Source organism: Acipenser ruthenus, chromosome 9, assembly GCF_902713425.1.
Source record: "Acipenser ruthenus chromosome 9, fAciRut3.2 maternal haplotype, whole genome shotgun sequence".
NCBI classification, from domain to species: Eukaryota; Metazoa; Chordata; class Actinopteri; order Acipenseriformes; family Acipenseridae; genus Acipenser; species Acipenser ruthenus.
In genome coordinates, this window is record NC_081197.1 from 14886528 (window position 1) to 14904292 (window position 17765).

Genomic DNA, 17765 nt, shown 5'->3' on the forward strand with positions numbered 1-17765 from the left:
TCCCCACCAATCCTTACCTGTGCAGTTGTTGTGATTTAATGCAAACTTATGACATCATAATTATGTATGCCCTTGTGGCAGGGCAGAAGCCCTGCCGGTGTAAATAGTGCGTAGGGGTAATTTTGTATTTAAGTTTGGCAGGGAAGAGTTAATTCCATCCCTGCCAAATATACGTGGGGAATGTGGCTGGGTCTTGATTGCATAATTGATCATCAATCAAGTCCCAGCCACCTGGTATATAAAGTTTTGTGGAGGCGTTCTAGGAAAACTATTCAGTGCAGGCCATTGCCCAGTCTGAACAGAGGTGTGTTTTTGTTTAACCCTTTTATTTTGGCCCTTGTGCCTTTGTTTCTTTGTGTCTTGTTAAATAAAGTATGCATTGTGCTTAAACTGCAGCTTCTGTCTCTGGGTTTCCTTTCCTGTCGCTGACCAGCCTTGACCGCAATGCTACCCTGCTTCAGCCCTATACTCAAGCTGCACATTTAAGCCCATACAGCTACAGCAGGTATGTATAATCATTGATTCCATGTAAAGTATAGCATCTCATCAATTGCTAACCCAAACCTATCTTACAAGGCTTGAGAACAAGTATGAAGTAAGACTACTGATAACAGTATTGTGTGAAACTACGCTAACAGGTTATTACATTTCAGTAACCCTCAGTCCCTGTTTCATGACAAGAGGAGTTGAATTCCATACATTCCTACGCCTTTTTCTCCCTAACAATTGTTTGAACTATGTTAGTTTGTACTTAAAGCAAACATGATCCTAGGCTGGGGTGAAGCTAGCATGTCCTCTTAATGGAAGGATTTCAATACATAAAATTGTAACACAGCCAAATATGTTTTGTACAAAAACAGCATTGTACAAAAACATTAAGCAATTACTTCAAAAATCAAGGTTTGCATTAAAAAAAAAAAAAGACTTTTAAAGTTTTGTATATACAATTGATTTCCTTGTTCCATCCTTATTCATAGGAACGGAATATTTTTAAGTGTTTTTAAAGTGCAACAAAAAGGTGAATTATTTGACACAGTTTGTCAGTGCCTGGTCTAGGTAAAGCAGAAGGCATTGGTTTTTCAGGCAGTGAATGCATGTAATGTAGTGACTTTTCTACACCTAGGATTCAATAGCCATACCTAAGACAGCCTGAAAAAAATGCTTGTGATTTACAACTTTGCTCAACTATCATTTATCCAGTTTTCAATGTTCTGCATTCCCAGTTCTATACTGTAACAAATACAACTTAACTGCTTCAGTGTTTCTAACAAATATAAGAAGGTAGTCAAATATTTAAATAAGTCATCCACACTTGCATAAAAATGAGAAATATACTAAAAATGAACCAGGCACTCTAAAGTTTGTGAAAATGTGATGGTTGTTACATTTTTCTTTCTATAGAAAAACTCAAGAGTAATCTTACTAGTTAACTAGTAAGAAATAGCCTAAATTTAAGTTGGTAAATAGTAAAAATTCAATTTAAAAGCTGGCAATGGCTATGTTTACAATTGCTTTTTGGCACAGCGTTCTTTTTCTAGATTTATTATGTCATGAACTGTGATTGTACTATAGTTTTCTAGATGTTTGGAAATCCTGAATGGGGTAGGTCAGTGCCAGGTTGGTATGATTAACATCGTTCCATCGGTCAAAATGTGTCAAATTCAAGGGACAAACTGAAGAAATGTCGTCTTACTGAGACAGAAATGCACTTCATTTTCTCCTGTAATCCCATTACAAATCTCTTGTTAAGAAATGCATATCATACAACTTCAGAACAAACAATGCAAGGGCCAATGAAACTCTCGGTATCAAAAAAAAAAAAAATGCTGATCAACTAAAAAACAAAGCAGGTATTAACTTACATAGTTAATAAAATAAACTTAAATGAATTAGTAGTAGCGGCAGCATGTTGGCACAACTTTAGCAAAGCACATTAAGGAATCCCTTTTATGCTATGAGGGAATCTTAATGGAAACATTTAACAAATAATTACATTTACCCATCCTCAGGGATATAAAAAAAAACAGAGATGACCAGCAAAACGCTCCAGTTACAGCTGCTGTAAACCCAGATGTCCTTGATTAGGTAAGTCAAATTGGAACGTTTCTGTATTATCATTCTAAAATCTTACAGTCATTGTTAACACCCTTTTGAATCCAATGCGCGTTTAATTGTTGATACATTCTTGTTATGCGTTATATATAATATTATCATAGCCCCCTCCTTAATTACCATAAAATGACACCTACTGGCATGGCACTGTTTGTTGTAAACCCTTGTCAAAATAAAAAAGAATAGCCGTGCTACCTCTATTTTCATTGCAAATGTAGCCAATCTTTGTCCTTCAAAGAACATGTTTAAACGTAAAAGTTATTCATGAACTAAAAACATATGTTTTAAACCATTAAATTATAAGAGAAGAAAAAGCATGTTTGAATTCATTTGAAGAGATTTTGTTGATGCATACTGTATGTTTCACCCTTTCAAACTGAATAGATTCATCATGAGACAAAGTCCCAATTGTGTACAGTTCAGTGAGTAGCCTATACTGTATATTGATCCAATAGTTTTTACAGCTTAAACATAAATATTCTTGAGGCACTTCACAGTCCACTGTTTTTATAGTCTTCTCTATATTTATAAGTTTTATTTGTTTGCAAGTTATTCAGAACAGCCCCTCCTTAATTCTTAGTAGGTTTAAGTATCGCCACATTTCCATTTGCACCATGAAACCAATCTGTAGAATTCAACTGGTTTGCTCTTGGTCTGTTGATGGATTTTTCTTGTATTCCCATCAGATCCCTGGGGTGGGACTATACAGCATTATAATACACTTCATGACCTGTAATGTGTTATTCTCTTGCCTATAAAACCATGTTCTAGAACAGTATTCATTTCCTCATGCATTATTAAATATCATTTATAGTACATTACCATAATATCCCAATATGCAAGCTATTTTGTGCTAAAAGGATGAAGCATATTTTATTCTGTTTGTCTTATATTCATGCCTGCCCTCCTCAGTTTACATGCTGTGTATCCATGGAAACTCAGCTGGGAGGCTGCTGAAGTTTGTTCCATCAGCCATAGCCTGAACTTCAGCTCTTACCCAAAGTCTATAATGGTTTCTGTATAATGAACAAAGCAACTTAAGAAAAAAACATTGCAGGCAAGTTCATTCAATTTGAAAAACCTCAGGAACTTAGCAAAATGCTTAAAAAAGAAGTGGAAAGTCAAACCCAGGACTTCAAATAAGATTTTAAAAACAAGAACCAACATAATTTACACACAAAAAAACAAATGTGAATTACAAAACAAAAAAAAGCATATTTACAAACATGTAATCGTCACTCGCCTACTGCAAAATAATAAACAAAGACAAATAAGTGTCATTCATAGACTGTGGATCCATGCTATGGGGCTGATGTAAGGATAGGCCCAGTGCAAACAATTGCGGCTGCAAAATCCAAATTGCCTAGCTGACAGGCAATTATTTTGCACTGCGGCCTATGAAAGTTTAAGAGCAATGCAAATTACTCAACACACACAAATAATGAACTTCAATCATGATAATGAGGGTCGCAGTGAGCGCCGCCTGTGCATCGGGTTATTTAGCGGCTGCACTTACAGCTCAGAGGTGAGGTGAGTTGGGAGTACAGACACCAGTAGGCGCTAGATGAGATTTGTGGAGTGTGAAAATAAAACGAAACAAAAAAAATATGTCAGATGAAGGGCAGCAAAGTCCTCTTGGCGTATGGAAAGGAGGAGCTGAGATTCCTTACAGCTGAGGTCACTCAGCATGAAATTTAGTTATTTGGATTATTATGTTACCAAAGAGACCATATGGTCCTATATAGTGGAGAAAGTCAATGCTGTCGGTGTTACCAGGAGGACAGTCAACCAGGTGATGAAAAGGTGGCAGGACCTGCGACAGCTAACAAAAACTAAACTTGCAATGCAGCACAGGCATGCAGCAGGCGCAGGAGGAGGGCCACCATCCACATCACAGCTGACACAACTGCAGAGACAAGCGGAAAGGACAATCCATCCCAAACAAAGTGACCCTGGGTCTGAGGCCAATGACAGGTCTCTGAAGGTGTGTGGTTTTATACAGCTCTTAATTACTTATTTCTACAATGGTTTGCACCTTGTAAGAGGAATACATTTCAATAACATTAAAATGGATTAATGATGGCAAAGTGCTAATTTGATAGCGAGTGCAAAACGCCAGGTGAAAAACATTCTTTACATACGTCGTATTTTTAGTGACCACTAAAGTCCCACGGTTTTTGGCAGCAATATGGGAGTTTTGCAGCTGCAGAATATGCATGTATCCTTTCATCAGCCCCTATGTCTCTTATATACAGGTAGTAGTTACACTGTCTATTGTTTGGTTTTCTAGACTTTGTTTTCACTGCACTATACGTTTAGTTCTTGTGTTACAGGTAATAGGACCCCACCTGAGCTCCACATTTACACTATATGTGATACAATAAGTATGGTGGAGGCCCTTTCTATGATGTCAGTCACAGAACAGGAAACTAAATTGCCAGAGTACTGAAATCCATGATATCCTGGAATACTACGAGTGTGATACTAAACAATTTCCTCATAAAAAATGTTGGCACCTATATCGCAAAAAAAAGTTTTCTTTTCTTCACCAGAGGTAATAAATATGATATGATTCAAACTCATTATGTATCCTATAAATCATCAGCCTAAAGCAAAAAATAAATAAAAAAATGAAATGATGTTGTTGGCCTATTGAAGTAAAACCAAACATTGTGTTATAGCTGGTTCTGGCTTATTCCTGCATTGCTCTAGGGCTTCTATTAAAATTTTACAGTTGTAGAGGGGAAAAAAAAGAATAATGCAATAAATGGTGAAGCAAAATCTATTGGTATTGCAACAATAACCATTGCCATTATTGTGGTTAATTGGACATCAAATGGTTAGAAGGAAAAATGTATCAGAATTTGTTTGCCCATCGGGTTAAAGCATCTGTATCCCAGAACGCAGCTGCAACCAGAAAATCAAGGAACACTCTGTCCTGCGTCTTTAAGGATGGCAACCACTCTAGAACTACAGCTTGGTCTGCATGCAGTTGATAGCAAGTGATGACTGATATGCAGCAGCTGCAGAAGATTGTGATATCTGAAAGATGTCAGTTGACATGCAAAATAACACAAACATTTAAAGCAAGTTGTGGGCAAGCTTTCTCGACCAGAACAGAAGTGCACGAGGAAGATATCCAAGTATTGAAGATGTGGCCACTTCCTAAAACAGTTTCTCAACTTGATTCAACCATCTGATGAGTAATTGAGTATAAAATTACTTTTATATGAGGGTGTTCTAAATGCAAACCAGGTGGTTGTGTGGTTTGACAAATCAATGTGTCTTGTAATCAAACATTTCGCTATATATCATCACAGCTTTCCAATAAGGCCTAATACACCACAGAGTCTATCTTACCTGCTTCATATTGAAGTCCTCCTCTGTTTCATTGCTGCTGGTGCTGCTAGACTCACGTGTGTCCCTGGACCATCCTGGCAGGGCTTCAGGGATCCTATTAAGAGGTTCTTCCTTTTGTTTGTTCCGACTCACTGTCCTCCTGTGCCTGCTTATCAGAAACTCCCTGTACTGTGGGAGCTCAGTGAAAACATCATCCTCACCTTCGGAAGAAGAGGAATCTGCATCCGAGCCTTCGTTTATGAAAAGCTCGGCGCTCGTGCTCGACAAACCACTGCTTGAAAACCCATAATCTGAGAAAGTGATGGTGCTGGCCTTGTGCTTGATAATTCTGTGCTCCCCAGGCCTAATCCCAGAGTCAAATTGCACTGGGGAGCTGCAACCCTCAGCTATGGAGGCGTAGTCTGGATCTTCCTCACAGTCTGCCAAAGTCAGAAGAACCCCATAGTGGCACTCATCATCAGCGTCCATGTGAGCTTCAGATTTATTCAGATTAACTGTCTTCTTTTTGCAAGAGCCATTGACTGAATCCAATAATGTATCATTTCCTTCTAAATAACATCCATCAAAGTCATTATCATATTCCCCCATTTTGGTTTCACACTGAAATAAATGTGCACCTCCCCTTCTGTCTACTGATGACCCTGGATACATGAAGGTCATAGATTACTTTAGTTCCTCCTTAATTAGTACAGATTGTATTCCAGTATTTAGAGTCCATCAACTAGCGGAAGGCTAATCCAGTGCTCCATTTAAATTGGCCCTCATCTACCCAACTAGTGGTCCCGCTAGTGCAGAAACCGTCCACAGCACATATTCGTTTTGTTTCATTTAAACAGCACCAGTCCAGCATCTGGAAAAAAACACATCATAGTTAAATGGCAAGCTAGTTTCTAGTATATATTTTATGTATATACAGTTTAATATTTGCAAAAATATTAGTACACCCTCAAAGAAAAAATTGAAAAGCACAACTACGATACTAGCGGAGGTCAGAAATACAGCAGTAAGTAATACTGTGGTCTTTATTACATCTACAGGGACAATAGTGTTGCAGAGGAATAGGCTAATGGTTACACACTGATCAAGGGGCAAACATATTCAGGCTGTGATGACTGAAACAGATAATGAAAGTAAATCTACAACAATAGTTAAGATAACAGTGATATTTTGTACCTGTACTAATTGCTCTTAAAACATTTGTAAAGAGATTTTTATTTTGTTATGGTGTCTAATAAAATGCAGAAAAAGGGACCCATTTGAAAAAAAAACAAAACATGGACATATTTTTCCTCATAATAAATCATGTAGTAGATGGTTTAATTATAGATCATATTCAACAATTTTTTCAGGTTTTATGCCTGTTTAAAGTTTTGGATGCATTGTTTTTATATGAATACTTCCCATATTCATAATATGTCACGCACTGTTACAAAGAACTTCCATTATGTTATCCATATATGTTTTTTTACACCAGCAAGCAAATAGTTTTTTTGTTTGTACAGCTGTCTGTGACACGCTAAGAATATTTACTGCTGAAAAATCCATTCACTTGCTATACAGGTAGAATAAAAGACAGTGAGACAGGTAAGATAAAAAGACAAGACAAAAAAGGACTACAAAAAATATTTGAATGAATGATTGTTCTCTAATTTATTTAATTCCACAACATGCCATATTCACTCTATAGCAAGATTGAAATAGCTGTCAGCTTGTTTGAAGCCTTCATTCATATAACTGCAAGAATGGTGAGAGACTGTTTGAGTATTAGTGTTTATGATGACTGTTTGAAGAAATTGTCTGATGGCAGCCTGATCTGGAAAATCTAAATGTTTTCATTCGCATTCAGATTTACTTTGATGGTTCAGAATCTAAACCCAAACCAGCCGTTTCACAGCTGGCTCAATTCCATTTGTTCAAGCCCGGCTCTGTTTCAGACATGATTGTGATGACATCGCTAAACACAAGAATCCTGACCATTATCTGTGGTCAGTGATGTACTACATGTTGGACTATTCATCAGTCATACAATGATTTCAAATCTGCACTGTTTAAAATGGGCCCACCTCATCATTAGCCTTCAGTTTGAAACCCAAATTCTTATGGCTTTTTAAGTTCCCCTACAAATTGTTAAACTAACACATTCCTTAGAGAATGATGTTACCACTGATACTAGTTTTAGTTAGAGAAGCAACCATTTTTGATGTCTGACTAATGCCCAAAGTACTTCAAAGTAATTTCCTGAGGATTTAGGAAGAGTCTTTGTGTGTGTCTTTGTATGATTGAGATTTTAATAAATCAAACCATGCATTAAACTGATTGCAGCTAACAAATTAATTCCATAACTATTACAGGTTGTGTACTTCCATTCAGCATAACCAGAACTGACATTTTACCGAGGTCAAACTTAGGTTTCAAGCAATAGCTGTCAGTATTTATATGACTGCTTGGTATGTACTATTCAACCTCCAGATCTATGTTACACCAACAGAGAAAATGAAGGAGTCTTTTGTACTTTACCAGAATTTTTACATGAGCATCAACACTGATGATGCAAAAAACAAACAACCGAGGACACAACCACTGTGTCCTCATAGCTAGTTACAGTCATGCTTCCATTCATTATGTAAGTCTCAAATATGCAGTTTCGAAAGAGATGCATGTTATAGTAAACTTATTTAAATTTTAAGGCATGATATATGGTACTACACGAAAGGTGAGCAACGATAGAGTCTCTCACACAGTCAATTGTCGTGCGGTTAGTAACCACAGAATATGTCAGGAGCGGAAACATCTGGGATTCCACTGCTCAGTCTAGTTTTCCAAATCTCTGCTTTGTACAGCATGTAATTCGGGTTCCATTCTCTTCGATGCAAGGGCCTGGCGATGCAACATACAGTGTGTTACGATTACCTGTGGGTTTATGGCTCGTATTCTTGCTACAACACCACTCTTATTGCCTGTCATAGCGGCAGCACCGTCTGTGCAAACAGCAACACACTTCTCCCAATTCAGCGATTTCAGCTTCCATGAAATCATCCAATAATTTGAAGATTTCCTCACCGGTTGTCTGTCCTGGTAACTCCTGACAAAAAAGAAAATCTTCCAAAATTTCCTCCAGCCACACATAACGAACATAAAGTAATAATTGCGCTGCATCACCCACATCAGTCTCATCAAGCTGAATTGCAAACTGCTCACATGTACGTAGCCTTTCAGTTAGTTGGCATTTTATATCATCTGAAAGCTCTTCAATTGTGTCATTAGAAAGTGGTATGGCCTTCAGTTTCTCACTGCAACTTCACTTACCATCACTTTGCACATTTCTACAGCAGCTGGAAGAATCAGTTCTTCTCCAGTAGTATGGGATGTTTTACTTTTTGCAATCCGAAGAGCTGTTAAGAAGGATGCTTTCAGAGCCTTTTCCTGGAACCGACATTATGTTTGTCATTTGAGTTTTCTGTTGATTTTATTCTTTTCTTTCGTTTAAAGAAGTCTCTGGATTTATCTTTATACTCTGGGTACCTTGTTGTGAGGTGTCGTTTCAACTTTGCAGGTTTCATTGCTTCGTTAGATAGGATTTGTAAGCATAAAACGCATTGTGGTCGGCCATCCCTAAATTCCATAAAACCAAAATCAATATAACTTCCGTCAAACTTTCTGTTCTTCATTTGTTTCTTGCTACTGGACTTTGCACTGTGGCTTCAGCACAACTAGCAGTACTACGATGAGGACGTTTTAAATGCGTATCCATTTTCAATGTAGTTTGCTCACACACTGTAACAATAGCTTCCACTTCCACCCGCCAAATACGTCTCAGAAAAACGAACGTCACTTCTGATTCGCTATCACAAAGCAGTTGTTTTTTTTTTACGTTGTGTCGCTGTGAATACGGAGTCCTATTGTCATCCTAAATGTGATTATTACGTGGTTGTTCATGCACCATGGAATACTATGTTGTGTAAACAGAAAGAGTAGCTTTGTCAGTTTTACAGACCCCCTGAGCATTCTCTACGGACCCCAGTTTGAGAACCGCTGGCTTAGGTGATATATGATTTTGTGTGGTCCTTGCCAATATTTAGTCTTCTAAAGACCATGAACACATGCTTCTAGTTAGTTCCACGCAAGTGGTTTTTGGCCTGATCAATGTTAGAATAAAGGTAAAAGCGTTAGACTCATTTGATTAATAGTCTCACCTTCAACAACAGTGTGCGCTTCCCTACAATAATAAAAAAAAAAAACCCATCAGACTCATTGCATGATGAATGTTTTGGAGACACCCAGCACAGGTTACCTAGCTTGAAAATGAGTCCCTTAAATCAAGGGTTCCCAAACTTGTTTTACCAGAGGCCCACCTGTTCAGCTGCATTAGGCACTGCATCCCACTATTAGCACTCCTTGGGGAAAATGTCAAATTAAAAACATTTTATATTTTTAAATCTGTAACATTATAAATAAACCTAATCTACTGTCCTTTATTCATTTGAATAAACATTGTGAGAGATGGAAATCACATAGACTATGCACTGAGTGAAAATAATTTTTGAAACACTTTAATTTTAGTAAATAAAATAAGTTACAAAAACTAGACGTTTTTTATCAAACCTTAAAATTAGGTACCTTTGTATAATTGAAAATTTTAGTAATACAGTTATTTTTCTTGGTCATCAAACAAGAAAGAAGTGCATGTCTCTTATTATAAGTGCCAACAGGCTCCACAATCCCGCGACACTTGTAGACAGGATTTTAAAATTGCCCGTCTCATGAATGAAGTAAAATTGGCTCATATATATTTTTTATGAGCAGCAAACAAGTAAACAAACATTTTAATGAATCAATTACCGGTATGTAACAAGATTTATGAGTTTGATTAATAACTTGATTTAGTTATTATTGAAACATACATCAAAGTTAATAGCTAATTAGTGACAAAAACGTATTCATCAGAGGCATCAATTGAATTTTTAAATGAATGTTATCAAGTACAAAAATTAGTATGGAAAAATTTCTACAAAAGAAAAAAACGCATTCCAGCATCTCAAAACTGAGCCCACGGTACAAATGCAAAGCTGCCTTTTTTGTTCTTTATACTTTGCAAAACGTATCCTTTGTTAGTGGATTCGACATATTCGACATATTGTAATTTTATTAATACTGAACACACTTTTTACATATGCCAGCAGAGCGATCACATGACCTTAACACTGCCCTATTGTCAGAGCTCTCGCTCTACATCCCGCCTACAGGCAATCTGCAGATCCACAGCAAGGCCACCAGACCTATAGGACAACACAGATCGATGGCTCCACTGCAGAACCGCAGGCACCCTATCGACCACAAGGGTCGTGTTGAACCGTGGATTCCCCTGCCGAATTAAACCCTCTCTACCCGGGGGTCGCTCGGCCAATTGTGCGCCCTCCCCTAGGAACCCGCAGTCACGTTCGGCAGTGACATAGCCTGGATTCGAACCTGCAATCTCCAGGCTATAGGGCGCATCCTGCAATCCACATGGAGTGCCTTTACTGGATGCGCCACTCGGGAGCCCTAATATTCTGGCCATTTAAATGTGCACTCTGGAAAAGGTGGATTGGGCTTTCCCTCCAGACATTCCAACTGTGGTCTGAAAGGCACCAGAGGCTAAGTAGTGCAGAGAACACAGCACTTTCACATGTGCAGGGATAGCGGTCCCTAGATTGACGCTGGGGTCTAGCTCACCCCTCAATTTAGCTATTAGGTTTAGGATGACCTGCAGAGTGAGACGATAATGCTTTAGCACCGCATCCTCCGGTGTCCCAAACAAAGTGACCCTGGGATTAAATATTCAGGGTCTTCTTTGTCTTGCCCTTCTCCACCGAACCTGTTCCTGCCTCTCCTCAACAAGAGCCAAGTGTTCCTGCATCAGAAAGTGTACCACAGCAGCCATCCTGAAGCCAATGACAGGTCTCTGCAGGTGTGTGCTTTTATACAGCTCTTAGTTACTCACTTCTACGGTGGTTTGCACCTTGTAAGAAGAGGTATAAAGTTTTTGGAGGGTCAGCAATTGCCTAAGTGCAAGGCAAAATGCTTACATCACATTATAATATTTGCACCCGCTTAATATCCAGACCCCACCCAATTCCATGCTCTTCATTTGAATGCATTTCAACATAATTTTAATGGATTAATGATCACAAAGTCCAAATTTGATAGCGGATGCAGAATGCCCGGTGAACACCATTCTTTACATACGCCGCATTTTTAGCGGCCACTAAAATCAGACTTTACGGCTGCTAAACACAACTTATTATGGGGGTTTTGCACCCGCAAATCACTTTGCACATATCCTTACATCTACCCCATTGTGTGCTAGCATGTGTTATACAGGTCAACACATTATGGGAGTGAGAGCTTTATTTCAGCTACTATGTATGTAAGGAGGAAAGCAGTGCTGACGTGGTGGTAAGATAGATAGACAGCCCAGAATACAAATAGACAGGCTTTGCAAAGAATCATGTTGGCTATCCAGCATTTTATGTTACATTCCTTATGTAAATTACTGTAGAAAAATCTAAGATTATTTCTATACCGTTGTGTGAATTCCAGATGTTACAGGGATAATACCTATATGGTACTCATTAAGAGCACTCTCTCATGTTGAACACCTGTGCAGGAATTTGAAAGCTAGTATACTAAAAATATACTATAGGATGTACTTATCTTATACTTTATTTATACTTGTATTATACTGAAACAAAGCATACTTGGAGTACTTATGAAGTGGAATGCTTGTTGTATACTTTAAATAATGTCAGTATAGAAAAATATACTACAAGTATATAACTTTTTTCGCAAGGGAACATACGCTACAGATACATATTTTTTTAAAAAAAAATATAGAACATATTACATTTGAATACCTTACTTTACATATAATTAGAAATAAAGTTTAACATTTCCTTTTAATGAAATCTGAATCATTGTGTACCATATTTTAGTTAGCAACATAATTTACAAATACTTTGATAACCAAGCCCTTAATCTTAATGTACTCGTCATAATATTTCTGTCCAATTTGTGTTCTGTTAGCTGCTAGATGAAAAATTGATTTAAACAAAAACAATGGAGCAAATTAAAGCACGCTTCTGTGTAGATAACTCCCATTCAACTATGCTGCAACTGAAAAAAACATTGAATACCACATTCAGATACGCAACCAGATATTTTCTCTTTTGGCAGTTTGGAGCATTGAAATGACTTTGGTATGCCACCCAGTAGTTGGCTGAGGGAATATAAATGATGTCAGTTTTAAAACTTGTTGAAACATACTGTAAATGTTTATAATTAGTGAGAAGAATGTATGTCCTGTAAAACTCATTTGTTTCAGTTTTAAAAATAAATACACACAAACAAATAAATAAATAAACAAACAGTGGATTTTAAGCTAAGCGTTTGCAACAGAAAAGGTCTTTGTTAAAGTAATCATTTTTAGATGTAAGAAATTGTTCTCATTTAAATGTAACTTTTTTTTTTTGCATTCCCCTACAGCAATATTTTAGATGCTGTAGGCGCAATTAGAGGTTGTGGAATGCTAAAAAGAGTTATGTGTGTGATAGCAATAAGTAAGATGTGAAGAAAATATTTTGTATGCTGACCTTATTATTAAGGTATGCTGAAGTTATGGTTAGAAAAATGATTTTATTTTAATACAGTGCACAATGATAAGGAACTGTTTGAATGAATGTAACTACATTTTGCATTTGAAATAATGATTTTGAGCTCAATATGATGCTGTCAGTATGATTGTTAAAAGTAATAACAATAATGAAGTAGGTCACAAAATGTTTTTAAACCCCTAACTCTACCGGTACATTTTTCTTTTTTCCCACCCTGGTTCTGCATTGCACCATTTGACACAAAAACACTATAATACTATCGGATTCTATAAGAATATTCTTGAGAATGCACGAACACAAGTCGGAACAATACAGCACAGTCAGGGCACACTTTCTCTTTCAGTATTGATTTGAATTGGGTACAGAAGTATTCCAGGTACTCCATGTTAAATATTGATTTAGGTTGCCTACAGAGTGCTTTTAAAAGGAGGGAATTGCTTTTTTATGCTACCACTTTGTAAGCATTAGTATTTCACAAATGCCTCATTACAAAAGTTTTTACCATGTTCTTATTTTGCTTCTTTGAAAGTCATGTTAAGTGTATTGCATATTGCAAAATATGAATGGCTGTGCATTGTGTCACTTCTATGATGCCATGAAAGTACAAACATTTAGTATCCTGTTTAGAAAGTGCTCCTGAGTTCCCTAAGATGATTCAGTGGGGCTTCATTTCTGTTATTCCTCCACTTTAATACAATGCTTTTTATTATTTATGCCCAAGATATTCTTCACCTGCATTGTGGAAGAATTGGTGCATGAAAAAACATGTTCATCTCATATAGAGAACAAGCAATCATACGCACGTTATATACACTGTTACCAATTTACTGACGTGAAAATGTATTGATCTTATGATTCCCAACATGATTTGAGTTTTTGATTGTTGTGTGAAGTGACATTATTATTTCCATTTAAACTGATATACTGAACATATTTACTTGAAATGGAGGATAGCAGTTGTCAAACTTATTTGGTGGGGGATATCTGCTCACAGCAGCAGTAGCAGATTAATATTAAATAATAATTAACTTTCCCATCAAGGAGCAGTCAGTATATTTATACCAGCTGTGGATATTCCCGACCGGCTGGTGAAACATTACAAAGTTGTTTTTATATTTAATAAAAGAAAGTCTGGGATGTAATAAATCTAGAAAAACAAGACCAGGGAAGACTGAACTGCTTTAAAAAAGAAATACAATACAATGGAAGCTAAGCATAAAAAATGTACTGGTACAGTGCAAATCTTGGTTGAGTTTTAATACTACTGGTACAACTACTTTATTTACTACAGTCACAGGAGCAAATTATAACGAAAGTATGCAGAATTCAAACAAAACACTTACATCTAAAATGTGTCAACATACACCAATGCTTCAAACCAGCAGTATCAATAGTTACCCAGATCTTGCATTCCACAAAGGTAAAGTTTTAAACATCTTACTCAAGAAATGTGCCTCCGCAACAAGAGCAAAATGAAATCAAAAGGTTACCTGTTGTACTTAATGTTTTCATACTTAATGCAAGTCCATATTTTTAACCCAGATCTAGTGTAGGCAGGCAGTCAAAATGATACTCTACTTACCACTCCAACTGTCAGGAATGAACTTTAAAAATATATATATATAGTTATATGTCAAAAGAAACAGAGCAGTTCACTCATAAAAAGCATTTCAGTTGGCCCGTCTGCAGTACCCGAGCTCTGTCATCAGAAGTATGTGTAAGAATCCCTGGGGGCTAACACAGCCTCCTACAAGCAGTGACCAAACCATTTAGAATGTGTGTCTGTGTGTGTGTGTTTGTGTGTGTGAGAGAGAGAGAGAGAGAGAGAGAGAGAGAGAGAGAGAGAGAGAGAGAGAGAAAGAGAGAGAGAGAGAGAGAGAGCAGGAGCATGCTGTTTCTCCAGGAACAGCCAATGCTATAAATACAGAGTGCTCATACATTCTACTATGCCAAGAGCCAGTGCTCTGCCTTATTTCACCACCCGAAGCACCTGGTGTCAGCCTTGGAGCTCCACTTTGATTAGCGGAGGAGGCATGCTGCTGTCAGTTTAACGACAGTACCTGTCGTTCAGGATTATTCACTTACTCTTCTTGTAACCCCTTCAGCTCACCTTCAGTCACTTTCTGTGTCCCTGCATGTTTCAGCTACACTAACGGTTCTACGCACGCTCCATCCGAGTCACAAGCGATTGACCGAGTCACAAACGGTTGACCGAGTCACAAGCGGTTGACCATTCTCCACTGGAGAATCACTTTAGTTAATCTGGTTGTCATTTTATCTAAAGTACCTATTTAATATTACGTAATTAATCACTAATTACCAAGCACTTAACTAATGCACTCTAATCATTTTCCCCCAAGGATCAATACTGATTACTTTCAATCTATTGTCTCAGTGACACTTTACTGTATCTGGTAAACAGAAAGACCAAAAATTAAAACCAGAATAAAAACACCAATGAACTATAACACGCTGGTAATCAGTAACAGAGCCAGAGTACCATATCCTGACTTGGTGCCATAAGTTTGGTTTCAAAAGTGGTGGGGACAGTTTCTGTAGCTGGGGCATACATGAAGATTATTCGATCTGAAATAATAAAATATGTTACAAACAAGTATAACGAAACATTGCACCCTGTGGCAATCATTCAAAACAATAAATTGGTGGCACAATGTTGTCATGAGTGATGATTGAAGCAAATAGCTATATTATTCAGTCGCTTCTGAGTCATGGAATTATGAAGCCATGGCTTCAGTCTTCAAAGAGCACTGAAGCTCTGCTCAGATCGGAGCCTGGATCCGGGATCAAATCCCTTTAGTACATCCGGGCCCTGAAGCAGTGCTGAGCACTAGAGCGAGTGTGGCATAATGCAGATTTGTGAGATGGATGAGAATTGCCCTTGAAATATATTCCTAGAAACGTTGAGGTTTCCCCACAATTGAACTACTTAAGATAAATACAGTCTGTGCAATGCATTTAAACACGCAAATAAAATTAGAATCAGTAATATATCGTGATTAATTTGGTATAATAATTGTGTAAAGTTCTTGATAATGTAATTATTTTTTATTGATGTCTATATTTATTTGTACAAGGCACAACGTTTTAATTTTGCTGTTTTAAGTTTACTGTTTCAATTTAAAATGCTATCTAATCAGTAATTGAACTCTATTTAATAATATCTTTCTACAAAATATCTCTAATGCAATGATTTAGACATTGACATGTTTTAGATTAAATTATCCTTCCCTTATCTCTACTTCTAGTCAATTGAATGTAGCCTTTTGTAGTCTCTTATCCTTGCGTGGTATCTGCGTTTGCACTCCCATTGCCTTCATTGTGACAGACTGAATGAGTGCATTCATCTGCAGGAAAACAGATCACAGTCTCTCTTTCTGACCTTGAGAACAACTGGAACAAATGTGAAATACTGGAAGGATAGGTGTTCTATACAAGTAATACAAAATCAATAGGATTCTAAGCACCCTACTGTCTCATCAGGCAAAAACAGGGACCACTGCAGACCACAGTATTACCAAATATAGTGATGTTTTGTTTACCAGTATGTATTGGTGCCTGCAAAGATCACACATGCTCTCTGAGGTTCATGTTCAGGCTTTCTGAATGCCAGCCATACTACACAGGTATACTGGGTACAGTGATTTTTAAATGGTTAAGTCCAGAGATGGACAGGTTCCTGCATCTGGTTCTTATGTGCTCTTAAGCTAACAACAAAGATGAGGGCTGTGCTGACTTCTGTCTTAGGAACGGCCTGCAGCCATTCTGAAGCCTTCAGAAGGTAAGCTGAGATGAATCTGGTTAGCACTCGAATGGGTGTCCCTTAATCAATATCAGGTACTAAAGGATATGGGTCGGTGGCTCACAAGAAGGCATTGTTCACTCTTGGCCAGAACCATCATGGTGCTGGAGAGCAAAACTAAGATAATATCTGTGCATAGGCATTAAAATGATCATGGAGTGGAAAAAAAGAAAAAACTTGGTTATTGGAAGGAAGTTCATTCTTTGGCTGGGGATAACAGAAGCAAATCAATTGTCCTCAATAATAAGGCATTATTGGAAAAATACATATATATTATAACACTTAAATAAATGCACTGCGTTGGCAAATAACAGAGACATAGGTAACAAGGTATATGCATAATTGTCTATGATTGAATAGACTTTGTTTTTACCTGGAGGTTGAATGGGTTAAAACATTTACTCTAGGGCACACATGTAATCACAACATGTTACAACATGAAAGACAAAAACTTCTTGCTGAAACGTTTGTCTAAAACTATTCAGCATTTATTTTTTGAGTACTTGATTACAACGATAAAATACAACCAAAAGTATTTTCTTTACTGAGTTTGGTGTAGAAAATGTGTTTGGCCATGCTTATTATAAGGTCATTATATCTCTTTTAACATAGTTGATTTACTTCTTTCAAACATTAGTATAATTCTCTTATCGATCTGATTAGATGGCAGTTTGCTGACATTTATTTTTCCTATTATATTGCAGACAAAAGTATTGGCATCTTACTCTTAATATAAGATAATTCAGGAAAACATGTTAAATACAAGCTTTTCGTGAATATCCAATAATTCATGACAAAGACCAAAACGCACAATTTCTGGTAGA

General features: G+C 37.2%; 1 protein-coding gene across 2 annotated transcripts in view; it reads right to left on the bottom strand.

Annotated features, from left to right (window-relative positions):
• LOC117405917 (stAR-related lipid transfer protein 13-like) overlaps positions 1-14861 on the bottom strand; it is a 153648-nt gene extending 138787 nt beyond the window's left edge. For both annotated transcript variants that reach the window (XM_059030485.1, XM_059030484.1), the window contains exons 1-2: positions 14704-14861; positions 5473-6322 (exon numbers count right to left, since the gene is read on the bottom strand). In XM_059030485.1, the coding sequence (XP_058886468.1) occupies positions 5473-6132 (660 nt within the window). In that variant the 5' untranslated portion in view covers positions 6133-6322; positions 14704-14861. The remainder of the gene's footprint in view (positions 1-5472; positions 6323-14703) is intronic.
• Positions 14862-17765: the final 2904 nt, after the last annotated feature.